This window comes from Heterocephalus glaber, unplaced genomic scaffold, assembly GCF_053883595.1.
Source record: "Heterocephalus glaber isolate CG9 unplaced genomic scaffold, H.glaber_assembly_v1.0 deba00001733, whole genome shotgun sequence".
Classification (NCBI taxonomy): Eukaryota; Metazoa; Chordata; class Mammalia; order Rodentia; family Bathyergidae; genus Heterocephalus; species Heterocephalus glaber.
The window spans coordinates 19112843-19139123 of NW_028258444.1; the positions used below are offsets into that span (position 1 = coordinate 19112843).

General features: G+C 53.4%; 1 protein-coding gene across 4 annotated transcripts; it reads left to right on the forward strand.

Moving 5' to 3' along the window:
• Window positions 1-338: 338 nt before the first annotated feature.
• On the forward strand, window positions 339-26233 carry Asic1 (acid sensing ion channel subunit 1). Of its 4 annotated transcripts, none has more exons than XM_013078965.3 (12): window positions 339-971; window positions 1825-2202; window positions 2890-3085; window positions 20478-20628; window positions 21211-21338; window positions 21600-21750; window positions 22060-22116; window positions 22554-22707; window positions 23133-23224; window positions 23773-23852; window positions 23927-24031; window positions 24200-26233. In XM_013078965.3, the coding sequence occupies exons 2-12, from the start codon at window positions 1841-1843 to the stop codon at window positions 24302-24304; spliced, it is 1581 nt and encodes a 526-aa protein (XP_012934419.1). In that variant the 5' UTR covers window positions 339-971; window positions 1825-1840; the 3' UTR covers window positions 24305-26233. The 4 variants fall into 4 exon arrangements, with proteins under 4 accessions (XP_012934419.1, XP_021098666.1, XP_087056047.1 ...); XM_021243007.2 differs by having other exon boundaries at window positions 836-971; window positions 21597-21750; XM_087199921.1 differs by lacking the exons at window positions 339-971; window positions 1825-2202; window positions 2890-3085 and adding an exon at window positions 16141-16988 and having other exon boundaries at window positions 21597-21750.
• Window positions 26234-26281: the final 48 nt, after the last annotated feature.

Consider the following 26281-nt stretch of genomic DNA (forward strand, 5'->3'; position numbering starts at 1 on the left):
CAGGGTGGTGTCTGGGCAGCCAGGGCCATGTGTTTGTTTACATATTTCCATGTCTGTGTGTGTCACACTAGGTGGGGAGCAGGGAGAAGAACAGGTGAGTGTTTGCTAGGCGGGTCAGGCCTCCAGGGTGTGTGGGCACCTGTGAGGTGTCCGTGTGGCTGTGTGAAGTGGTGTGACTCTGTGTGACTCTGGTCTATATGTGTCTGTCTCTACATGGGCAAGTGCTTAAATCAGTCAAGTGTGACTCGGAGTGTGTGTGTGTGTGTGTGTGTGTGTGTGTACACGTGTGCGTGTGCCACTAGAGGAAGCAGCAGCAAGCAGCAGGAGAATCGATCTGAAGGAGACAGCGCAGGGAGGGGGAAGCTGGGGGCAGACACCCTCCTTCCTGCGCACACACCCGCGCGCGCGCGCACACACCACACCACACCACACCACAGTCACACACACAAGCCAGCGGGCCTGGCAGCCGGCAGGGAGACAGCTCCGGACCGGAGGGAGGCAGCGCAGCCGGGAGCGGCCGGTGGAGGGCCGAGCCAACGCGGGAGCCCTCGGTTCCGCTCCGGGCTGGGGGCCGCGGTCACACTGGCCCAGAGGCACCCTCGCAGACACTCGTAGGCGCGCACGCGCACCCTCTCCCCTCCTCCGCCCCTCCCGCCGCCTCCCGGCCGGACGATGGATCCTTGCAGATCCCGGGGCTGAGACCACCGCGCACCGCGCACCGCGCACCGCGCCGAGCCGGGGCGGAGGAGCCGAGGCAGCGAGAGAGGGAGCGCGGGCCAGCGGACGGGCGGGCGCGATCTGATCCGAGCCCGGCCGGCGGGCCGCTCCCTGCAGGGCTCTGCGCGGCGCGCCGCGGCGGCCGCCGGCTCCGGCTCCGGGCTATGAGCCCCTCCGAGGCTCGGCGCTGAGCCCACGAACGGCCCCGCGCCCAGGACCTGCTGCCGACTGCGGGCTTCCCGAAGCCCCCTCAGGTGGGTTTCCGATTCCTCGGCTTCGGCCGGGGGCTCCCCAGCGCCCCACAGCCGGAACTCTCCAGCCCAGTCTTTCCCTAGCAGCTGGGGTAGCTCGCTGGCTGGGGAGCGGGGCGGGAGCCGGGGCCGAGCAGGGGATCTGACTGCGACTAGAAGAGGGGTCGGGGCGGGGGGGGGCTGCGTTCGAGGCGGGGACAACTGGCTGTCGGGGAGAACCGCGCCCCCCCCCCATAGATCCACCTGGGTAGCCTGCCACCCCACCCCCTCCCCAAACACATGCACAGCCGCCTCCAGGAGGACTGGAGACGCGGGAAGGTGAGGGCTCAGGCCCGGCCCCTCCCCAGAGGTACCCACCTCCCTGGGGATTTTTCTGGCCCTGGCTTAGCTCCTGGGGTGAGAGCCCAATCCTGGGGATACCCTTGAGCAGGAGAGAGCTCCTGATCCTCCGTTCAGCCCATCTAGGGGAGTGTTGTTTCCAGGGTGGGGTAGACATTCCTGTCCCAGAGTGACCCCACATCTGGAGGGAACTCCAATGCCTGCCTGAGGGAGCATCGGGACTTCCCTCTGTCCCTTGAGTGACTGAATCCGGGGTCTCTCCCTGGCCTGGGAATCTTCCCTGGGAGAGCACTCCCTTGTCCTGAGCTAACCCTTCTGTGTCTGTCTGTGGAGGAGCCCTATCCTGGGGTGTGTTCCTGAGTGAGCCGCCTCGAGACTTGCACACTGGGAAAGGCTCCTGCCCCCAGAGCAGTGACCTCTGGAGATAAGGATTTGAGAGGGACACAGTCAGAAGAGCCCCATATGTAGTCTCATCCCAGGACACCGACAGACTCTCCTCTCTTCCCCCTCCCCGCAGGGTCCCCCTGGCAAGGATGGAACTGAAGGCCGAGGAGGAGGAGGTGGGTGGCCTCCAGCCAGTCAGCATCCAGGCCTTCGCCAGCAGCTCCACGCTGCACGGCCTGGCCCACATCTTCTCCTACGAGCGGCTCTCTCTGAAGCGGGCACTGTGGGCCCTGTGCTTCCTGGGCTCACTGGCTGTGCTGCTGTGTGTGTGCACCGAGCGTGTGCAGTACTACTTCCACTACCACCACGTCACCAAACTCGACGAGGTGGCTGCCTCCCAGCTCACCTTCCCTGCAGTCACGCTGTGCAATCTCAATGAGTTCCGCTTTAGCCAAGTCTCCAAGAATGACCTGTACCATGCCGGGGAGCTGCTGGCCCTGCTCAACAACAGGTGGGCAGCTCGGACCCACCCCTCAGTCTTGCTCCTGAAGGTCCAGGAGTGCCAGTCAGGGTGCCTGCCTGCCCAAGCCACCCCAGAGCTGCCAACTCTGTCCTCTAGCCACCCCCCCCCAAATGTGCCACTCACACAGAGGAACTAGGGTACTACTGACAACCCAGTGAAAGGCACCTAATCTCCGGTCCCAACATGGTCCAAAACAGCTCTCTACTCCTACCTTGCCTGAGCTGAGACATTGGTACCCTTTCTGGAGTGAGCTTTGCCCTCCCATCTGCCACTATGTCCCTGGGGGATGGGGACAGAGCACCTTTAAAAGGTAGTGACTTGGGCTGGGGATTTAGCTCAGTGGTGCCACTGCCTGCCTTACAAGTACAAGGTCCTGAATTTGATCCCCGTACCAAAAAAAAAAAAAAAAGGTAGCAACTGTCATAAAAGCCACAGCCCCTGCCATATCAGCACTTCCCCTCACTGCTGTGCTGAGAGGCCCAGGCCCTGGGAGCCACTATAGATCCTTATGTCCTCCCAGACTCCATGCGGCAGATCCTCTGGACCAGCCTGGCTTTCCTTCCTTGCCTATCTGTACCCATGCCTGATATCCAGGGCTGGATGCTGCCCTCTGCCAAATAGGTTATAGGGCACTGGTGGTCATGCTGATCCATGTGCCACTCACCCGGGCTCCAGGTATGAGATACCAGACACGCAGATGGCCGATGAAAAACAGCTGGAGATATTGCAGGACAAGGCCAACTTCCGAAGCTTCAAGCCCAAGCCCTTCAACATGCGTGAATTCTATGACCGTGCAGGACATGACATTCGAGACATGCTGCTCTCCTGCCACTTTCGGGGAGAGGTCTGCAGCGCTGAAGACTTCAAGGTGGTGAGTGAGTCTCCTGGTGTGAGATGTGTGTCGGCCTGGCCCCAGAGGAGGAGACAGGGAGCAAGCCAGGCCTCTCAGAGTGCTTGCCTGTCTGGGAGAGGAAGTCATGTGTCTTGGGGCTGCTTCTGGTAGGAGGGGACTTTGTTCAGCACAGGAGCATATTGCACTGCATGAGGGCCTGAGCTTCAGCCTTGCATCTATGTGGCACAAGAGAGCCTATAGTGCACACCACATTCATACACACTTATGTACGCATGCAAACAAGTGCTCTGGCATGGCCCCAAACTCCAACCTTACTTTCTGGGCCGCAGGTGTCAGAGTTGGGAATGGTGGCAGGTGAGCTACAACTTTGTTACTTAAAATGGGGTCTGGGGATTGACACCTAGGAGCTTAAAAGAAATGTAGGACTTTGCTACCTGACTTCCCAGACCTACTGAATCAGAATCTGCATTTTAATAACATGCCCAGGTGATGTGAGTGAGCATTAAAGTTTAAGAAGCAACATGAAGCATGGGAGGAAAGAGAAATTTCCCCTTAAACAGCTGGACAGCAAATCTTTCTGTCCCCCTCACCCCACACACATACACACACAAACACACATGCATGTGCGGACACTCGCTGTCTTGTTAGGTTCCCCTCTTCCTTGCCAGGTAAAGCCACAGAGTCAAGGGCAGAGGTGAATGGATGTAGTCATGGCTGAACTGAGGCTCACTTTGCTTCTGAAAATGGAGATGATTTACACACACACCAGCCTCAGTGCCAGGGAACTGACTTTGGAATTTGATGTGCTAAGTGGTCCTGGGCAAATCACATAGTCTCTTCAGGGGTAAGAACTGCACAGAGAAGCTGGACAGTGGTACACACCTGTAGTCTCACTACTCAGGAGGCTGAGGCAGGAGGGTCATTTGAGCCCAGGAGTTGAGGCCAGCCTGGGCAGTGTAACAAGATTCATCTCAAAACGAACAAAAACCTCAGAGACTAGAAAGACACCAAAGGACCTGGAGCCATGTGTGAGTAATCATAACCCCAAGTGGGAGGAGGCTGTTTGTAACTCTAGAATGGTTGCTACGTTCTATCGGCCCCTTTGATAAATAATCATATTATCTCTATTTTGCAAATGCACAGACTAAGACACAAGGAGGCAGAATAGTTTGCTTAAGCTCACTAACTGGTTAGTGGCAGATTCAGGATTAGAACTTGTGTCTCATCAAGTCCCAGGGCAGTGTGGTCATTTCATTAGTACTGCTGACCCTGGAGTTCTGTGTCCACTTCCAATTCTGGCATTGCTGTTCAAAACCCGGTCTCCCCAGGACCCCCTGTTCTTGTGCCAACTCCTAAGTCTCCACTCTTTTTTTTTTGGTACCAGGCATCCCCAGCCCTAAGGCTCCACTCTTAAATCCTCCCTTTTCTCTCTGCCCATTTTCACCCCCACTTACTTGCTTCCTCCTAGCATCAGGGAAGCATGGCTGCATTTTTCTGTGTGGAAAGGTTAGAGCAGTGGTCATGCTTAATGTTTCTGCTAAGGTTACATAGGGCTTCCCAGTCCCTTAAGTCCTGCTGTGCAGACTAGTTTCATAGGCTGTTGTCAGTCCTGGAGGACAAAGGTTACATGACCGTACTTCTTCTTCTTCTTTTTTTTTTTTTTTTGGTACTGGGGATCAAACTTGGGGCCTTGTGCTTGCACAGCAGGCGGCGAAACCACTGAGCTAAATCCCCGGCCCGACCGGCCCGACCGTACTTCTATCTGAGCCAAGCTGGTGGGATCCTCACCTGTGTGCAAAAACCATTTCCTTCACTCTTTTCCTTCTTCACAATAGGAGAGTCCTAGATTCCCCAGTGCTCAAGACCATAGGGGTCCCAGGCTCACAAACTATAGTCCCAAGAAGTAGAACTGAAGGCAAAGAGGTGGAAGCCAAAGCCAGACCCCTCCCCCTCCTCAACACATGCAACACACAAGTGGAAGGAACCTCCTGGAAAGAGAGAGAAAACCTATTTGCCCGATGGTTTGTAGGGTTGGATGTGGGAGGGAGGAGCTTGGCTCAACCTGGAAAGGTGCTAAGGGATAAAGCTGGGAAACTGTCCACAGAAAGTGTTTAACCGAGGATCCATTTGTCCCCCGTGTTCAGGAAGCTTCTAAGTGGTGATGCTAAGACGCATTTGGCTCACAGTAACAGGGACGCTGAAATGTGATGGTACCATGTTGCCCAACTGAAGGGACACTTCGAAACTGTCAGATGGAGATCCGATGGGTTCTCGGAGTTCTGGAGCAATCTAAGCTCTTTCTCTTTCCAGGAGCTCAGGGGAGACACACAGGCTAGTATCCTTCTTGATTCTGAGCTGTCTGCTTCTTGGCCTATATCAAAGACCTGAACCTGGCTGGACTCAAACCCTCAGCCCCTCTCTGTACCTTCACTGCCAACTGCTTTCCATGTGAAGGCCTCTACCACTTCTGTCCGTAGGGTTACTCCTGTGTGTGGGGGAGTCTTTGTCTGGCATCTCCCTGGAGAAGGGCCTGGGGCCCTCAGGGGCTCACATGCTCCTCCTTGTGCTCCGCTCTCTCTCATCTCCTAGGTTGACTGCTATCTCCCCATGTTTGCCATTCTCAGCTAGGCCCAGAGGTATGTTAGGGACGTGGATGTGGATCTAGCCCCTGGACAAATATGTCACTGACACAAAACATCTGTCCACAGGGTCAGAGCTTAGGAGAGACCATCCTGGAATCTTCTGCAGCCTCAAGAGCAGGTTTTAATTGAGGGCAGAAGCATCCGTGAGCCCATGTGGACTCTCCTGTGCATTTTCCCAGGGAAACTCATCCAAATAATAACAACCTTGTCCCAAGCCAGGTGTGGTGGTACACACCTGTAATTCTAGCACACAGGGAGGCTGAAGCAGGAGGATTGCAAGTTTGAGCCTACCTTGGGCAACTTAATTAATTAGCAAGACGTTGTTTCAGAATTTTAAAAAATACTAAGGCTGGGGATGTAGCTCAGTGAGAAGAACTTGGGTTCAATCCTCAGTACCACAAAAGAAAAGAAAAAGAAGAACTCTGTTCCTAAAGGCCATTTCAGAGGGCAACTCGGATCCCCAGAGACCCCAGCCCCTGACAGGGATCTTCAGTGACAGGCATTCCCCAAGATGTGCTTGTGAATTCAGCTCAACCTCAGAGAATGGACTGGTGGTCATGGAGTGTTGGACCAGGGTCCATCCCCAGGTATGGGAGTGAATGTGGGGGACTAAATCTAGGAGAAACTGCTTTGGAAGTTCTTTGGGACTGAAGGAGCAGCAGGGCAGTCAAGGGAGTATCCCCAAGCAATCCAGCTGGACATACCTCAGTAGCTCTCTCTTGAGCTATCTAAAGAGCAAGGAAGACTCAACCACAAGGTCTCCTCTTTCCTGGCTACCTCCTTCCCTTCCTCGAGAGGTGCTTTGTTGCTAGGGCAACAGAGTCTGAGGCTCCTCTCTCTGCCCCACCTTGATGCCAGCCAGGCCTAGGCAGGGCAGGGGTTCCATGGAGGGAGGCCAGGGGCGCAGCTGTCTGCTGGTGTCTGGCTGGGGGCTTTGGAGTGAGCAGTCCCAGCTGGTGCCAGCCTCCAGCTGCACCTTATCTGTCCCTGGCAGTGGGAGCTGCAGTGTGCCTTGAATTCTGAGCAGCACCAAGAGGAGGGGGCTGGCAGATGGTTGCCCAGTCTGCCCTATGCCCCCCCCCACCCAGCTGAGACGTGGAGCCTTTGCCTGGGGGAGAGAGAAGCGGGAATTCATGTCTGGATCGTGGAAGAGAAGGAAGATGAGGGCAGACAGTGGAAATTCTGGGGGCAGGGGTATGGTAGGGAAAGAAATCTCAGGAGGAGGCCGAATTGGGGAAGGGAATCTCTTTGGGGAGGGTCCTCTCCTGGAGTGGGGACAGGAACCACCCAGAGGAGAGGTGGAGTGAAAAGGGTGGGCTCAGAATCTCCCCACGGCTTTGGAGGGTACAGGAATCTTCTGAAGCACCTAGGGAGGAGAGATGGTGACAGGAGAGCCAATATGGGTGGGTGATCCCGGGACCCAGAAGGGAGACGGAGAGGTCACTTTAAAGTAATCAGAGCCAAGGCTGGTAAGGCCCAGGGCTTCCTCCTTTCATCAACAACCCCCACCTCACCCCACAGGAGCTCAGACCAGGAGTCCCTTAGGAGGGCCCAACCTTATTACTTAGGCCTGTTCCCTTCAGCTAGGCAGGAAGTATAGGGGCAATGGAGGGCAAAGCTGCTGTCCAGACTGCCACACGGAGAGAGGAAGGCAAGCACAGAGGAAAGCTGGTCTTGATAACCTCACCCAGGGGCTCTTCGGGGTAGGCTGGGGTAGGGAGCAGGCGAAGCATCCAGAGGTTGAAGAGGCTCAAGTGGATGAACGGCGCCCCACCTGAGGGGCTCATGGCTCCAGGCCCCTCTGGCCCTGCCATTCCCATCTCTCCCTCTCACCCTGGGGAGTGCCTGCACTGCTCAGAGGATGCTGGAGAGGAGCTGGGCAGAGCCAGCTGCAGGAATCCAGGGTCAGGTTTGGGGTCTCTCCCTCTCCTTCCCCCACCCTGACAGACATGCACAAATATCCTCTGGCTAACTTGGTTTCCTCTCGCACATCCTCCACCTCTCCCAGCCCAGCCAGTTCTCCCAGACTGCCTTCAGCTAAGAGGCTACTCTAGGCTAATTGATCTCCTGGCTGTTGGCTAAAGTAATAGGGAATTGATGTAACTAAGTGCCTCTGGGGGCCAAGCTGGAAGTGGAGGGCTGGAGAGGAGGAGAGCTTCCTTGGTCCCCAGCCAAACTCAGAATGCACTCATAGGTGGTCCTGTACCCTGTACACCCAGAAGGCTGAAGGGAGACCTGTGGAGGGGTCAGGAATGCTCTGCTGTGGGAGGAGGTTGCTTCTGAGTGTGCTTCCACATTGTAGAAAACAACTGCAATTCTAGGGGGGTGAAGAGGGAGCCTGAAAATTAGGAATGAGGAGCTGGGGTTGGGGGAATGTTATCCGCACAGGATCCATTCCTGCAAGAGGCAGAGCCGCTTCTGAGGGGCAGGTCCTGTGCTGGGGCTGGAATATTCAGTGAAAGGGAGATCCCAGCTCTGACCTCAGGGGACTTAGCCCTCCAGGTGGAATTCTGCCAGTCTCAGCTGGTGCTCAGTTATTCAGAATCCTCCACAGCTCTAGAGTACACAGGTGTCTCCCCAGCCCAGCCTCCGTAGCTCAGGAACCAGCCAGTTCTCTCCAGCAAGGGCCATTCTCCTGCATTTGGCCAGGCCTCCCAGACACGAACTTTCCCTCACTTGTTTGTCTGAGCCAGAAGCCTCTACCCTTTGGTTGAGGACTTCCCAGGCAGGGCCCTTGGGTAGGCAATGGGACACAGAACTGGGAAGGGATCAGCAAGAAGTAGTGCCCAGCTGAACTGGAGGGTAGAGCTGGGCACTGGGCAGAGTTCTACCCCACATTTCTCAGCTTCTAGGCCCCACTTTCTATGAGACAAAGGGGCTCTCAGGGGGTTGTTCAAGAGCTCTTTGTCCAAATGCAACTACTCCTTCAGCCTCCAGGTGAGAGAGCCTCTGGGACACTGGCCAAGGGCACATTCGCCCGTGTGTGAGGGATGTGCTGTGCCAACTCACCTGGACACCTGCACGGGACATCTTAGGCACAGGATATTTTAAAATGAGCATGAAATGGCTGTGTTCCCCCAAGAAATTGTAAGAACAGAGACTCTTGCCCTAGGATCTCAAAGGCTACTCCAGAAAGAAAGGAAGGGCAAGCTGTGATCTTCCTGAGGTCCTGGGAGTTCCCAGAAAGAAAAGCCCCTCCCACCCTCCTCATATGCTAGCCCTTTATGTGGCAATATGTCCTGGGGTCTGAGAGGCTGGGCTTTGTTGCTTACTGTTGTGTGTCTCTATCTGGGGTGTCGCATCAGCATGCCAGCTTAGAACATCCCCAGGGAGAGACTGCTGCCGTGGCCTTGACCATGGACAGCAGCCAACTGAGCCTTTTCACAACATACTTACTCATTGCATGTGTGCCTCTGGGAGCAAGCACACGTGTGCATCTGTCTGGAGGAGAATGTAGATGTAGACTAGGCCAGAAAGCGTGGATGTCCATGAGGCACATGCAGCTCAGAGTGTGTGGCTATGGGAGGGAGGTTTTGAGCCAACAAACTTCTAGTTGCATGTAGAAAACATACTAACAAAATTAATCAGCTTTCGGTCTTGCTTCGAAATTTACAAATTTCCTTCACTTTCACTCATGTGAGCCTCATAGTTCCAGAAGATTCTCAATATCTTCATTGGGAAAAATGAGGAAACTGAGGTTTAGAGGTGTTATCTGACTTGCTTGAGGGGAGGTCACATAGCCAGTGAATGACTGAGTGGGCCCCGGTCTGGTCCGGATCTTGTGAGTGCAGGTTCTCCGAGTGTGGCTGCAGGAACAGGAGTATGTGTGAGTGGCCAGGCTGAACTGGGCTCCCCAGCTGCCCATGCTGCCCAGCGGCCCAGCCCATGCTCTGCAGAGAAGCAGTGTGCTAAGGCAGGAAGGGAAAGAAAGGGTACAAAAGGAGAAGGCCCCTGGGTTGAGCATGCCACGTCTTCGGACTCTGCCTTTTCATTGCACCAGCTGGCCAAGTCCCAAGCTTGGATGAACCCAGTGCTGGCTTTCCCCAGGGTGGCATGGGGGCGGCCAGGCTCTACTGGAGGCTGGCACACAGCAGGGCACCGTGCTGGGCAGTGTGCTGTCACAGGGTGCTCATGATCAGTGTCCTTATTAAGGCTGCAGTGCTGTCTGGCAACCCCACTGTGTCTTGGTGGCCAACCTGCCCTCCCCAGTGAGTAGAGCAAACTTCTCCAACAGCCACCTTCCTAGTTCCCAGCTCCTCTCTCACCTTCAGCAGATGACCTTGCCTCCAACTTCACCCCCCAAAATTAAATAAATCAATAAACGCCTTGGGCAAGACCTCCTTCCTCTGCGTACCAGCACCTCAAAGACCCCATTCCTCTCATCTTAGGTAAAATCTCAACCTGCTCTTTCCATCTGCTTCCCTTCTACCTTTTAAGGAGCATTATCCTCCTGATCCTATCTCTCCCTTCTCTATAAGCAGTCTTTCCTTCTCAAGCAGAGCTGTCCCACCAACAGCTTAAAGGGGTTTCACTTAAAAATATATACCATGTATACTCACAGCCAGTCGAGAAGCTGAGGCAGGAGGATGGTTTGAGCCCAGAAGTTCAGAACCAGCCTGGGAAACACAATGAGACCCCAATCTCAAATAAATAAATAGCTGCAATGACAACACCATTTATTGAGCACTTACTATGTATCAGGCATTGAGCTAAGATTAAAAACCAAAACACATACATCTCTCGACTTCACAGCACCCTCCAGCTCCCACACTATCTCTCTTCTTCCCTTCACAAAGTCCTTAAATGTAATGTATGTAGTTCCTGTTCCCCATCTTCTTATTTCCAGCTCACTTTCTGATCTACTGCAGGCTGTCTTTTCCCCATCACACTGTTCCTAAGTAGTTCTAGCTCAGGCCACTAGTGACTTTCATACTGCCAAACTCAGCAAACATGGGTTTTTTTTGTTTGGTTGGTTGGTTTGGCTTTTGGCTTTTTGAGGCAGGGTCTTGCTATGTAGCCCAGGCTGGTCTTGAACTCATGGCAGTCCTCCTGCCTCAGCCTCCTGAGTGGTGGGATTACAGGCCTGTGCCACCACACCCCACCCCAGCAAACAGGTTTTATCCTTGATCTTCAATAGCATTCAAAGCAGTTGACACACTCTCCTTCTTTAACTACTCTCTTCTGGGCTGGGGATTTAACTCAGTGATGCTGTGCCTGCCTCACAAGTGCAAGGTCCTGAGTTCGATCCCTGGTACCAAAAAAAAGCAAACTAATTACTCGCTTCTCAGACAGCCAACTCTTGGTCTTCCTCTTAGGTATAGCTACTCTTTCTTTGCCAGTTCATTCTCTTCTCCTTGGTCATTAGGTGTTGTCTCTACTCAAGGCCTAGCCCCACATTTGATTGTTTTAAATCGCAAAGGTAGGGTATACCTTAAGGGTATAGCTTGAAGAATTTTTACACTGGTATATCTTACAATGTAATATGTGCATGCTACAGTGGTTATTACACTGGTGTGTATGTACATTGATGTAAGCATTTCCAGCACACCAGAAAGTTTCTTCAGGCCTTGTCCCAGGGAATTCCATACCATCAGAGTTAGGCAGTATTCTATTAGTATGGGTAAGTTTCACCCCTTCTCACACTTCCTAGAGTATGTGTATTCTCAATCCAGTTTCTACTTCTTTGTGTCTGCTTTTGCTCATGATTTTGTCTGTGAGATTTAGCCATGTTATTAAGTACAGTAGTAATTGGTTCTTTTTCAGAGCCATGTAGTATCTCATTATATGACTATACCACAATTTATCCATTCTACTATTACTAGACATTTGGATTATTATCTAGGGTTTTTTTGGGGGGGGGATCTTATAAATAAAGCTACGGAGAACACTCTTATTAAATTTTTTTTAGTTGATCTATGCATGCATTTCTCTTGGGTTTATAACTAGAAGCTATGGTTAAGTCATAAGGTAGGATTCCATTTAGCAGTAGTCAATGCTGCCAAATCAGGCCTTTTTTCGTTCCTTTCTACCTTTTTTTTCAATTTTATATTCTATTCTTGGGCAGTCTCATCCTCATGCATGACTTCAATTACCATTTACACACTGGCAACTGCCAAATTTATGTCTCAGACCAGCTCTCTCTTTTTTATTTTTTTGGTACCGGGGATCGAACTTGGGTCCTTGCGCTTGTGCAGCAGGCGGCGAAACCACTGAGCTAAATCCCCAGCCCAAGACCAGCTCTCTTGTCTAGCATCAGCTCTGATGGTCAATTTTCCACTTACCATTGCTACTTGGATGTCTTCAAGACTCCTCCGAACCAGCATGTGCAAAACCAAACACAAGCTCTTATCTGTCAAATGAGTCCCTTACCTATGTGCCTGACTGAGGGAGCCACCCCTCCATGCACTGTTATTTGAACAAGCCGAGCCCTTACTTGCCTTGATAGGCCATCAAGCCCTGACAAGATCTGCCAATTGTGCCACCTAAATAGCTCCACTCCACTCCCTGCCCTCACCATCCTACACCCCGGGTCTCACCTGGACTGCTTCAGTGGGTCCTTGCAAGTCCTCAGGCAGCCTCTGTACCTTCTCCACTCTCCAACCAGAGCTATCTTTTCAAAACACAGCTTTAACCATTTGACACCAAATGGTGTCCACAGAGGGGTGGGTCTTCCTTTGCTGTTGGACCAGAGTCTTCACCTGCAAGGTCCTGAGTGACCTGGTTCCTGCCTGCCTTTACCCAGCTCTCCAGCCACACCTGCCTCCTCTCTGCTCTCTCCCCTCAGGCCTTTGCACACACTCTGTTGTCTCCCTGGAACTCCCACCACCCTCCACACATATAAATAATTATCCCTTTTTTATTTTTTAGATTGCAATTCAAACATCATCTTCTCAGAGAAACTATCCTTAATTCCCTGGCCTGGGTAAGGTCCCCATGCTCTCATCTCCATAAAACTATATTATTACTTTCCAAGCACTTTCATAGTTTACAATAAAGTTTCTATCTATCTGTCTATCTATCTATCTATGTATCTATCTATCTATCTATCTATCTACCTATCTATCTATTGAAACAGATGTGTGGCTCAGGCTGGCCTTGAACTCACTATATAGCCTAGGCTGGCCATAAATTCATGATCCTCCTGCCTCAGCCTTCCTGGGTTTGCAGGCATGTGCTGTTATGCCTAACGCTATTTATAGCTTTTAAATGGAGTTAGATCATGAGCGCCATGAGGGCAGGATCTGGGCCCATTATCTGCTCTCCATTGTGTCAACGAGCAAATGAAGAATAAAGCAGGAAGGAATTTAGAGATAGAGGCCCTAACTCTAGTCTCAAACCCATTACTTGCTCATCCTGAGACCAAAACCAGCTGTGTGGCTCCACTTCCTTGCTTGTCGAGTGGTGGTGAAGTTACTCATATCCACTTCTTTGGTGGGCTATGTAAAGACCCCACGAAACACTCCACAGAAGTGAGAGGGGCTTGAAATTCAGAAAGAGATAACAGAGCAAATCAGGAACCACTCCGTTGGCACATACAGCTGAAGACGAGGACTAGTGAGGAGGGTCGTGGGGAAGAGGCGCTGAGGGTTGGAGTTGAGAGTGGCTGTGTGTGTGTGCGCGTGCGCGCGTACCCGTGCACGTGGGTACATCTTCCGCAGCCTTCTGTGTGTGCCTTGGGTCTATGTATTTCCCCTAGCACTTTCCTTAGCTCCTCATGACTGAACAGCTTTGGATTTGTCTGCTTGAACGAGGCGAGGGTGAGAGAGAACATCAGAGGAGCGAGGCTGCCGAGGACAGAGGAGGGAGGAATACGGCTGCGTGTGCGAATGTGTGTGTCTGGGTATAGGAGTGCAGAGTGGGTCTTGATGTTGTGCTGGGGAAGAGGTATATGGCTGTTCTTTGAAGCCACTCTGTGTCTGCATGGCCTTCTCTTTGACGTGGACCCCATGCTAGAAGCTCCTCCCACCTTAGTTTCCTTCCTCTGAAGTCCAATCTATACCCCCTCCCAGGACTGATGAAAGAGGGGGACAATGCCCTCTAGTGGTCAAGAAACACGTGGCCGCTAAAGCCTTCCCAGCCCAAGCCAAGTCTGGAACTCACCTCTGAAACACTTTCTGAGTGTTGATGCAAAGCAAGATGACCCTGCCCTTAGAGAGCTGAGGTCTGGCAGGAAGGAAGAAATTGCCCAAGGGGCAGGAAGCAGAAAAGCAAACCATGAATTTATGTGGAAGAAGCCCCAAGACAGCAGCTGAGAGTAGGGGGTCTCTCTCTCGGTCTCTTGAAGTGATTTATCTCCAGTTGCCCTGGTGTTCTTGGTCTTTCCCTCTTCCAAGGTCCTGGTCTTTTGCTCTCAGAGGCTCTACCTCAAGGAGCTACTGCTTACTACGCATCCCTGAAGGGCCTTGAGCAGAACTGCGGCCTTCAGCCTATTCCCTGGGTGGTCACTGATTGTATCCTGTGGAGTCAGGAAATGCTTCTTAGTGAGAAAATGTGAGAGCAGAGTTTTGAAGAACAAGTAGGAAGCCAGGCATGGTGGTGTATGCCTGTGGTCCCGGCTGCTTAGGACGCTGAAGTAGGATGGGTTGAGCTCAGGAGTTTGAGGCCAGCCTGGGCAACATAGCAAGACCCTGTGTTTTGAAAAAGAAAAATGAGTAGGTACTTTCCAGACAGAGTCTGGGGAAAGCATAGTGTGTCTAGGGAGAGTCACAGTGCCTGGACATAGGGCTGGGGTGAAGGGACAGAGCAGCAGGAAGAAGTGAGACAGGAGGGTACATGACGTTCAGCTTTGTAGGTCCACGCAGGGGAGTGGATTTTACCAGGAGGTGCCAGGGAGTGAGAGATCTTTAAACAGAAGAATGGTCAGAGTCACGTACCATGGACTGAAGGTAGGGAGAAAGGGCAGGGAGGCAGGGGGGCAAGGAAGCCCACTGGGAGGCTGTTGTTCAGGCAAAACAGTTTGAGGCCAGTCTGAGGGCAGCGGCATAAGGCTGGAGAGGAGCCAGACCTCAAGGCTTCTCTTCTTCTGGGACCTCTGTGTCTCTGGCAGCAAAGCTAAGGCCAAAGGTTGCACAACAGTCAGTTCTGCTAAAACCTGGCACTCTGCCTCCCATCCCCCACACTCCAGAGTCCCTACAAATGAGAAGGGGAAATGGGAGGCAGGGCCCTGGGATGATTAAGGAATGGCAAAGCCCAGGTAGACTTGTCCTGTCCCCACTGCTCCTCCTCTGGCCCTGCAGAGGAAGGGTTAATCTGCTATCCTCCTTTCCTCTCTCCCTCCCTCCACTCCCCTCAGGTCACCTTCTTGGCCCTGGAGACTTGGCTGGTGGCTCAAGTTCCTCAGTCAGTGGCCCCCTCAGAAGGCCCAGGAGCCTGGGACCAGGGGGTGCACAAAGACTGGAGAGCTGGAGATCTACAAGGCTGAGGGTTGGGGGGGGCTCCCAATACTCTGTCTGACCCAGAACCCTCTATCTCTGCACTGATGTCATTTCTGTCCTGTCCTCCCGCCAGAAGACAATTCCTCGAACCTCTCTTCTGAGCTGTTGGGGGCTGGGCAAGGCAGGAGAGTGGTGGTGATCTGCCAGTAAGCTTTTCAGCTGCAAGACACAGGGTCCCTCCCCAGTGCCAGGAACTGACCAGAAATGAGTCTGTGGCCAGTTAGAGACCTCTGCTAATGGAACCTGGGCTGCCCCCAAGCCACAAAAGGCAGAGGGGAGGGAAAGTGACCTAAGTGCAGCTCAGCATGGGGGAGGGATGCAGAATTGAAGTACAGCTGGAGGTCAGGGGAGAAAGAGGAAAAGAAAGGGGGTCAGAGACTCACCGGAGGGAACTTGAATGTTTGCAGGGGAATGACTGCAGAGAAACTGGGGGCTTGGGGAATAACCCAAAGTAAATCGGGATGCACTGATGCATTGGGAGAGTTGGGAATCAGTAAAATAGTTGGGAGGGTGTCTTAGGTCAAAGGGAACTAGAGAAGAATTAGAGCCGGAGAGAGTGCCCACGGAGTGTGAGGGCTTTAGATAGCCCAGAGGAATACCTGGAGCAGGTAAGAATAAGGAAGAGAGTCAGAACTGGGGTCGGGAAACTGAGGGACATGCCCAGGGCACACTGGAGGGAAAGAGCCTGCATGTGTGTCCCAGGGGAGGCTGGGACTGTTGCCAGCTGAGATCATCCTGGCAGTGGGAGCACAGGATGGTGCTGGGTCCTGCCTCACCTGGGGAGGGGGAATGGGAGCCCGGGCCCTAGGCTTTTCCACTTTGTCTTAAACCCTCTGTGTCCCGCTGGAACCAGCGTCAGGAAAGGGGCTCCAGTCCCCTCTTCTCCATCACCCTCGCTTTCCCACCATCAATTATTCATGAGCACAGACACCAGCCTCCCTAGCGGACTGGCTGGCCCTCCTCTACTGCCCCGCCCCACCCCACCCCGCCCCAGCTCAGCCGCACTGCCACTGAGCGCCCGTGAGGAAGGACAGCCAGCTGGGTCTCAGAGATCTGGCCACAGGGCTAGGTGGCTGGCTCTGGCCCACTCTCTAGGGTCAGATCTCCTTTCCCTCCAGCACCTTCTTCCTTCTTCCTGCCAATTCCCTGGTAACAAACAGAAAGCCCCTGAAGAAGATGCCCATCCGGATCTTCTGCTCTGTGTCTTTCTCTTCTGGAGAGGTGGCCTCGGGGCCCTTGGGAGATGCTTGGGGTCCCCAGCAGCAGAAGCAGCAGCAGCAGCACTCATGGAGCAACTCAGAATCAGAAGAGGAGGAAGAAGAGAAGAAAAAGATGCTGAGGAAGGAGCCCAATGAAGGAGATTCGCCTGTGGACTTAGTGGCCTTCGCCAACAGCTGTACCCTGCATGGTGCCAGTCATGTCTTTGTGGCAGGGGCTCCAGGGCCAAGGCAGGCCCTGTGGGCAGTGGCCTTTGTTCTCGCCTTGGGTGCCTTCCTGTGCCAGGTAGGGGACCGCATTGCTTATTACCTCAGCTACCCGCATGTGACTCGGCTAGATGAAGTGGCCTCCACGGAGCTCACTTTCCCAGCAGTCACCCTCTGCAACACCAATGCCGTGCGGCTATCCCAGCTCAGCTACCCTGACTTGCTGTACCTGGCCCCCATGCTGGGGCTGGATGAGAGTGATGATCCTGGGGTACCTCTTGCTCCACCTGGGCCAGAGGCTTTTTCTGGGGAGCCCTTTAATCTGCATCGTTTCTACAATCGCTCCTGCCACCGACTGGAGGACATGCTGCTCTATTGCTCCTACAGTGGGGGACCCTGTGGCCCTCACAACTTCTCAGTGGTGAGTGGGGGCCCATGCCTAGCACAGGACCCTGAGAGTGTGTGCCATGGCTCTTCTTTTTTTTTTTTTGCCATGGCTCTTCTTGACGGTCACCTCCCAGGGCTGGGGCCGATTGTTGTGTCCCGACCAGAGTCAGAGCTCACCTGGGTAACCCAGGGTCTGGATCGATTGGGAGATCTGCTCTTCCTGTTAGAATCCTGATGTCTTTCCTAGTGGGAAATTAGCTGCTGCCTTGAGGGTCTTGGAATCTCTTTGAACATCCTCCAGTCTTGCCTGCACTCTCCAGACCTCCTTGTGGTCCAGCAGGGGCCCAGGACCTTGCTCTATCTGTATAGTCTACCTTTTTTTTCCTTTCCCCATTGAGTTTATTGGTACATTTTAGGTATAAAATAGTTACATTCATCATTGGGATCTTGTACCATTACATGAGGATCTTGGTTCTTCTTTTTTTCCCCTTCCCCTGCCCTCCCTTCACCCCCTCCACCCTTCCCTATTTGCAAAGACTTTTTTCTATTTTTTTTTCTTTTCTCATATTTTTTCTTTTCCCTTCTTTCCTCTCCCCTACCCCTCCCACTTCCCCTGCTCCTTTAGACCTTTTCTTCCTATTACATAATATCAATTATACATTTAAAAAATTATAATATCAAGATCTAGGAGACATTACCACAGATTTTACAGAATTTTAAAGGATATAGAAGGCATATTACAAAAATCCTTTGTGAAATAAATTTGACAACTTCTAAGAAGTACCTTGGAAGACAAATTAATGAAACTGACTCTGGAGGAAATATAAAATTTGAATAGCACCTATTAAAGAAAGTATATTCCTAGCTTGAAAACCTACCTGTATGACAACAGCAGGCTCATATACATTTTAACTGGTAAACTATATCAAATATTTAAAGCAGGAAAAAGAAGGAACACTTCTCCCCTCATTTTAGGAACTCAACATTGTGCTAAACCTAAAACTGGATAAAGATAATAGAAGAAAAAAGTATGAACATAGAAAGAAATTTGTTCAACAAAACAAACTCTTAGAAGTCAGATCTGGCAGGATGTAGAAAGTGGTTTTGTTATAGGGATGGCAGTGTTGGTTCAGCATTGGAAGATCCACCCCCCAAAGGTCATCATTTTAACAGAGGAAAGGAGAAAGCCATATGATCCTGTCACTAGTTGGAGAAAGAGTATTGGACTAAATTCTACAGCCGTTCATGGTAAAAGCTATCAGGAGCCTAGGAGTAGAACAGAACCTTCTCAAAGGATCAAAGACATTGTACGGTCTGCCTTTGACCTTTTGGTGGGACACCCGTGCCTGGCCAGGTGCTAACTATTTTGACTGGCACTCCTGGACTGATGTCGGGGCATTAGCTACCTGGTCCCTAAAGCTACAGAGTAGATGGTAGGAAGGTGGGGACAGTCCCCATTCTCCACCTCACCAAGCCTTTGTCAGCAGCTCCCACAGCAGGGATTTCATTGAACCTTCGGATGGTTTTCTGTGATCTCTGCTGTGCCTGTGGGAGCTCATCCCCTATCAACTCTGTGGTCTGCGTGTGTGTGTGTGTGTGTGTGTGTGTGTGTAAGAGTGAATAACAAGTCTCCTCTACATCAAACCTCTTTCTCCCAGCTTTAAGTAGCAGGAGCCTTATTCCCAAAGGAAGTCCCCAAAGGAAGATTCAGCTTTGCCCCTGGCCCTCCCATCAGAGGCCTGGGCTTCTGTGCTACCCCACTCAGCCCCCAATTCATCCTCCAGTGCTTTATGAACTGGTTCCTCTCTGCCTCCAGGTTGCTGATGTTTGGCCTTTCTTCCCCGAAGTCCCATCCCTCAGACACCCATCTCCTCCCCAGTGCAGGAGCAGGTGACTATCATCTAAGCTCATCTCAGTCCATAGAATGGCTTTAGACATGTGAGACCTGCAGGGTTTTGCAACTGGACCTCAGGAAGGCCAAAAATAGGGGAAAGAGACAGGAGAGGGTCAACATAGCTTCATCCACTCAGAGCCACCAGGTGGCAGCATCGACCTACCACTCCCAGCCCCACCCTCTGAGCTGGGCAAGGCTGGGAGTCCCAAAGGGCCTCAGCCACCCGGACTCCCTCACAGCCCCAGATGGAGGGTAGGCATGGGCGGTGTCCAGCCTGGAGTAGTAGTGGTATGGTAAAGGACGTGGTAGTGGGGCCTCTGGAGTTCTCTGTGCATCATCTCCCCGACCTCACCCACAAAAGAGAACAGCATGTTTTCTCCTCCAGAGGGGAATAGAGCAGACTGGACTAGGAAGGAGAAAAGGGCAAAAACTATTCCCCAGTGACGCCCAGTGTCCCTGCTGTTCCAGTCTGACTTGACACTTGTCTTTCTCCTCTCTGGGCTCTTCATTCACCTTGTGACTCACTTTGTGGACTTTGCCACCACCCAGCAGTGGTAAAAGCACACTCGTCCCATTTCCCCATTTGTTTGGGGACCCCGTGGGGGAAGAGCCATGGAGAACTGGTTCACTCTTCTGTCCTCAGCTGTGTGATCGGAGCTGTGATAAGGGCTTTGTGGGGGGTGGAGTGGGGAGAAGACTGGAGGCTGCCCCAGGGCTGAGATTTCTTTGGAGACACTCATAGCTCCGAAAAAGCACTGCCAGCAACCACACATTGGTGCCCAGTCACAAGTTCTGGGAGAAGAGGTTCTGGTGCCTGGATGAGCACAGTCCTTGCCATGGCAACTGGAGCTACTTTCAGGTTCTAGGGATAATGGGACAATGATGGACAGAAGGGGCTGATGGCTGGGCTTAGGTTGGGGGCAGGTCTGGGAGGAGGATTTCTAAGGCCCAAGGCAAGATCCAGGAGAAGAGAAGATCTAGCCCAGTGGTCTTGCAGTGACAGGATCCTGGTGATAGAGGTGCACATGGGGGGCCTGGCAAGAGAAAGATTTCTCCTTGATAGTTCAACTGAAAAGACTTTAACAAAGGGACTGTTTACATAGCTGTGGGCAGGATTAAGAAAACCAATAAGAGGAGCTGAAGTAGCTTGCAATAGGGGGAAACTGTTATCACTTTTAGGCTGAAGGAGCACAAAGGAAATAGTGCCATGTAGGGAGCCTTCCTTGCAGGAGTCATAGGGAGAGTCGAAGCCATTGCCAGCATTGCAGAGAGACCAAGGGTAGGGGAAGGATCAGTACCCCAATCTCTGTCTCTCTGTGTGTCTCTCTCACTCTCTCTTTCTGCCTTCTGATCCCTTACTTGTGGTTCCCATTGCCCAAACCCAACCAGAAGCCCATTGTGCTGGCAAGGAGCTCAGGCCATATGCTCCACGAAGGTCAATTTTCCAGGGTACACAGCAGGGCAAAGAACAGTGAAGAATAGAAAAGGGGAACAAATGGACAATGGACTGAACAGGAGGAACTGTTCCCAAGGGAGTGGGGATTCTGGCAGCTGGGAGACCTGCAGACAGCCCTTAGTGGGCAGGGGGTGCTGGCAGGACTCTCAGGCTCTCTACTCTGCCCCCACCAGGTCTTCACACGGTATGGAAAGTGCTACACATTCAACTCGGGCCGAGATGGGCGGCCACGGCTGAAGACTATGAAGGGTGGGACAGGCAATGGGCTGGAGATCATGCTGGACATCCAGCAGGACGAGTACCTGCCAGTGTGGGGGGAGACTGGTACGTTGTTTCCCGCCAGGGCCCCACCCCACAGCCCCAGCCTCCATAGGGACATGCCTGGGCTCCACTGCGGGACAGAGAGAGGCCTCAGGCTCCTTCCCTTCTTCCCAGGCTCTATCTCCACTTGTGACTCTACCTGATTTCCACACTCACATTTCCCTGATTCCTTCTTTGTGGCTCAGTTACTCTCCAAGGTAACCAGCCATCCTCTCCCATCAGCAGCCGCCACTCACTCTATAAATAACTCCCTCTTTTCTTGGGCTGCCTGCTTGTCTGGTCTCATGGGGCCTTGGGGCAGAGAGATGGGGAAGAAAGGGGTGGCAAAGAGGCACAAAAATGGGACAGTGTCTGAGGCGGTGCCACTCTGGGGAGAGAACGTGAAATACTAAGAGGGGTAGCAGACACCAGGTAAGACAAGAAGTGTGCAGGAGGCAGAGGTCATTGGCGCAGCATGGAGCTGGTAAACCCAGAAGGAGGCTGAGAGTAGGCTAGCACCTCAGAGATAGTCTTCCCACCAGGGAGCTGCTCCCGGCTCTGAAAGAGATTAGAGCCTCAGAAGCCCTCTCAACCCCTTTCCCATAGATGAGACGTCCTTCGAAGCGGGCATCAAAGTGCAGATCCACAGTCAGGATGAACCTCCTTTCATTGACCAGCTGGGCTTTGGTGTGGCCCCAGGCTTCCAGACCTTTGTGGCCTGCCAGGAGCAGCGGGTGAGAAGGCCACGGAAGCCTGGTCCTGGGGTGGGGTGTTGAGGGGTTAGGATGGAGTGATGGGCGATCAGTAACGGGGGGAACAGGTGAGCTAGGGTCCGGATGGTAACTGGGCTAATCGACAGCATGACTTAGTGAACAGAAATATCCCGTGAACTCTGAGACCTTCAGAGGCTGTGGCGGGAGAGAGGGCCCGTGTGGCCCATCAAGGTGACTCGGGAGAAGTTCCCACACTCCCCCAGCTCCCGGCTCTCCCAGCAGCTCATCTACCTGCCCCCGCCCTGGGGCACCTGCAAAGCTGTTACCATGGACTCGGATTTCTTCGACTCCTACAGCATCACCGCCTGCCGCATTGACTGTGAGACCCGTTACCTGGTGGAGAACTGCAACTGCCGCATGGTGCATATGCCAGGTCAGCCCCTGGCTGCAAGCACGGTCCTGGGGCCCTCAGCGTGCGCTGCCCTTCCCCTGTCTCCGTCATCTCGACCTCCTTACCACTAGCCCAGTTCCGGCCCATCCCATTCTTACCTTTCTGCTGCTGCTTGTCCCTCTGATTCCAGTTCCTGCCTGTGCCCTCAAGGATGGGCGTGGAGGGGTCTAGAAAGGGTGCGCTGCTGGGGGGAGGCAGGGAAGACTGGGGTGGACTGGTCCTACTGTCCCACCCTCTCTCCGCTCCCGCCACTTATAAACTCCATCCTGAACTGTCTTCTCTCCTCTGTAGGGGACGCCCCGTACTGCACTCCAGAGCAGTACAAAGAGTGTGCAGATCCTGCCCTGGGTGAGCGTCCCTGTCCTGGGGCAGTTGGGGGGAGGGGAGGAGCTGCTGCCAGCCACATGCACAAGCGTTTCACACTCCCAGAAGCTTCCAGGGACCCCTGCAGCAGGCTGCGCCCTGACATGTATCTGACTTCAAGGCTGAGAATAGCATCTCCAGACACCCTATGAACAATGAATGGGGCACACCTGGGAGGGGACTCCGCCCTTTTTCATCAGCAGCCACTCAGCAGTCCCCTGAAGACCTTGAGAAAATGCATATGAGATTTAAAAATACCCACGGGGAGGCTGGGTGAGGACCTGCAGAGTGGGCCGGGCGCTGAGGTAGGGAAAAAGAAAAGGGGGCCTGGGCTTCCTTTGGGCAGGGCCAGAATGTTTGTGTTGGGAAGGTGCTGGCAGAAAGACACCACTCAACTGGCGCCTTCTACCCACTGGGCACAGACTTCCTAGTGGAGAAGGATCAGGAGTACTGTGTGTGTGAAATGCCCTGCAACCTGACCCGCTACGGCAAGGAGCTGTCCATGGTCAAGATCCCCAGCAAAGCCTCAGCCAAGTACCTGGCCAAGAAGTTCAACAAGTCTGAGCAGTACATAGGGTAAGGGCTCTGCTGTGCAGGGTAGGGCCTTTAGGCAGGGACTGTGGAGGGCATAAGAGGGCTTTCATGGGGTCCCAGCAGGCAAGAAGTTGAGAGGACCTGGAGAAGGTCCAAGAGGCAACCAAAGAGGATGGGTGGGCATGGAGGGAGGATCAAGCCAGAATAAGCAGTGGAAGTACTCCTTTCTCCCTCCATTTCATCCTTATCGCTGTAGCTGGGACCACCTCATACTTGGCAGTGTGCAGTGTCTTTTCGTATATGCCATTTCACTTCATCCTCACAACTAAAACGCAGGTATCTCCATCAGCATCTCATTTCATGGCTATGGAAACAGGCTCAGAGAGGCTAACTTGCTGAGGTCACCTGGCTAATAAGGGGCAGAGATATGACTTGAACCTAGGTCTCCTTCCCCAACCCCTGTGCAGGGAGAACATCCTGGTGCTGGATATTTTCTTTGAAGTCCTCAACTATGAGACCATTGAGCAGAAGAAAGCCTATGAGATTGCAGGGCTCCTGGGTGAGCTGTTGTTGGCACCTGTCCCCTTTCCATGCCTTGGGCATGGTGTGTGTGTCTCCCTACTACTCAAAGCAGGGTGCTCTCCCAGTCCTGTCCCCAGGGGCGTTTCCCCAAACCCCGTTGTCTTGGTACGTAGGGGGGAAGAGGGTGAGACCTCCTTTAGGGCCAAACGGAAAGGAAGGGTGGGGGTGGAGACGGAGGTGTAAGTAGAGGGGGAGGAGAGGGAGGGGAGAGGGAGGGGAGAGGGAGGGGAGAGGGAGGAGTCTTTCACATACACCTGAAGTTGGCCCAGACGCTGAGTGTTCGGGACTTTTATAAACAATTCTCCCCGCCCCCCCCCAGTAAAACTTGTTCACTTTAAAAAAGTAGAAAAATGCAGAAAAGCATAAAGAAAAGAAAAATCCTACTAGAATCTGGCTTTGCAACCCTTGTGTATGAAGGCTGCCAATCCCTTTGCGATTATGGCTAGGCTGTCCCAATCCCACTGAACCCTGCTGCTCCCACGGTGTTCTCGACCCCACTGACCTCCCTATCCCCCACGCCCACAGGTGACATCGGGGGCCAGATGGGGCTGTTTATTGGGGCCAGCATCCTCACCGTGCTGGAGCTCTTTGACTACGCCTACGAGGTAAGGGGTGGGGGCGGGGGCGGGGCAGGGGCGGGACTCCAGCCACCCACACGCCCCGCCCCCCGCCCCTCCAGGTGATTAAGCACAAGCTGTGCCGACGCGGGAAGTGCCAGAAGGAGGCCAAGAGGAGCAGCGCGGACAAGGGTGTGGCACTTAGCCTGGACGACGTCAAAAGACACGTGAGGGCGCTAGCGAGCCGGGGAGGGGGCCTGCCTCCGGCCCGCCCCTCCCCCCTTCGGCCCGCCCCTCTCCCCCTCGAGCCACCTTCTCTGCTCTGCCTCCCCAGCGCCCCAGTGTGGCCCGCCGCCCTTCCTCTAACCAGTCTCTGTCCTGTGCGCTTCTCCTAGAACCCGTGCGAGAGCCTCCGGGGCCATCCTGCCGGGATGACGTACGCTGCCAACATCCTACCTCACCATCCGGCCCGAGGCACGTTTGAGGACTTTACCTGCTGAGCCCCGAAGGCCACTGTACCAAAGGCCTAGTTGGGGAGGGCGAGGAGAGCAAGGGGCCCCCAGGTACCCCCTACATCAGCCCTGGGGACTCACCTGCACTTCTGGGCAGTCCTTTCCTCTTGTCTGTGGTGAGGAAGGAGTCTTGACCACAGAGTCCTCTCCCTGCCTCTATCCCATTCTTTTTATTTTAACAAAACTAAGCTAATCTGAACAAGAGAACGGGGCAAGGGATCTCAGGCTGTCCCTCTCTGCTCCATGCTGCTTCCCCTAGCTCCCAGCCTGAATTGTGTCTGTCTGGCTGTCAGTTATCTGAGTGTCCACCTACATTCTGCTGCCACCAGTCACCAAAGCCCCCTCCCAGTGAGGGGTGGAGGGAATCCTTGGGGTCTGGAATTGGCCCCAAACCAGAGAATGTATTTTAAGGGGTAGGGCTAGTGGGGGGTCAGCCTTAAGAGACCCTCTCAGCCAGTGACTCCCCCCAATCCCAAATCTCCAGGCAGGAACTAAAACCCCATCCTACTCTTTCACACCATGTGGAATTTCTAGGGGGTGGGGAGTGCCCTGAAGAAGTGGAAATGGGGACAAGATATGGCCCTGGTGCTGTAGGCCACATCCTGATACCTACAAATTCACCCCACTCCAGCTCCTGGAGAGAAATCTCAAGAAGCAGCCCTTCTCTACATCCCGAGAAAAACCTGGCTGGTTAGCTCCAGCTCAGGGTGAGGGGCACTGGTGCCTGACCTCACTGGCTCCTCCCCTAGAGGGCCCTCTGCAAGGGCCACATCCATAAATTTTCTTATGGAACTCTCCCAAGTCCTCTGCCCCGACTTCATCTGCTTCTTTCAACAACCTCATCTGCATTTTCTATTTCTCTATGATACAGACTCTATATTGCTATTATCTCTGTATATACTTTCCTCTGGCCCTGTCTGTCTCCACCCCATCCCCTCTTGTCTCTGAGAACCATCCTCACACCCCAAGTTTCCCTTTATGTGTTTCTTCCCCTCCTCTGTCTGAATGCCTTCGCCTGTATAAAGAATTGGACTCTCTCCCCTGGTGTCTGTACTGTGTACACACATCCCTCTGAGAAGCACAAGGAGACGACACGCGCATTGTAACCTTCGCACTGTCTCGGTGGCGACATAAAGGAAGCTGTGAATCACAAGCTCTGCCTCTTTCTGGCCTCGCCCTCTTCCCCCAACCCAGGCACCTTCTGCCATCCCTGCAGCCTTAACATTCCCTTCCCCTGCTTCTCCTATCCCAAGGCCCTTTGCCTGGCTGACTGTGGCCTCCCTAGGGAAGGGTTTGCTACACAGGTATCCCTACCCAGGGAGCAGAGAGCTGTGCTGGACACTAAGTCAAGAATGTCAGAGACAGAGGGACCTGGGGATTGGTGACTTATGCAGCTGGGGCAGCGGGTGCCCACAGGCAGATGCTGAGGTCCTCAAATCAGTGGCCTTTCTGGGTGCCCAGCCCCCTTCCTCACCTGATGCCCAAGCCCACCACTTATATTTTCTGGTGAGGCACGGTTTGGTCATGGGAGGAAAGAGCAGGCCTAGAGGAGGAGTGGAAAGCTCTGCTGTTCTAGGCTTCCCTACCTTAAAAAGAAATGTGAGGTAGAGGGCCTGCCCCACGCCCTCCACCAGGCACTCCTCCCAGGCCAGAGCCCCAACTCCTTTCCAGGCCTTCTCTGCCCACCTGTCTTTTGGTCTCCAATTCCAGAACAGGACCCATGGGCAGGTCTGTGTGTTGGCCTGAAGTGGAGAGTAAGGCTATAGGATCTTTGGGAACTGTTGGTTCCTCAGAAATCAGTCCTCCCCAGAGGGAAGCAGGAGCAAGGCCAAGAAGTGTGTGCTGGTTGAGGGAACAGCAGGCAGGGCTCTCTCTGGGTGACGCATGCCTCTGGTCTAATAAACTGGGTTCCAACCATCTCTTCTTCAGTGTTGTTCTTTTTATTTGAATAGTATTTAGGTATTC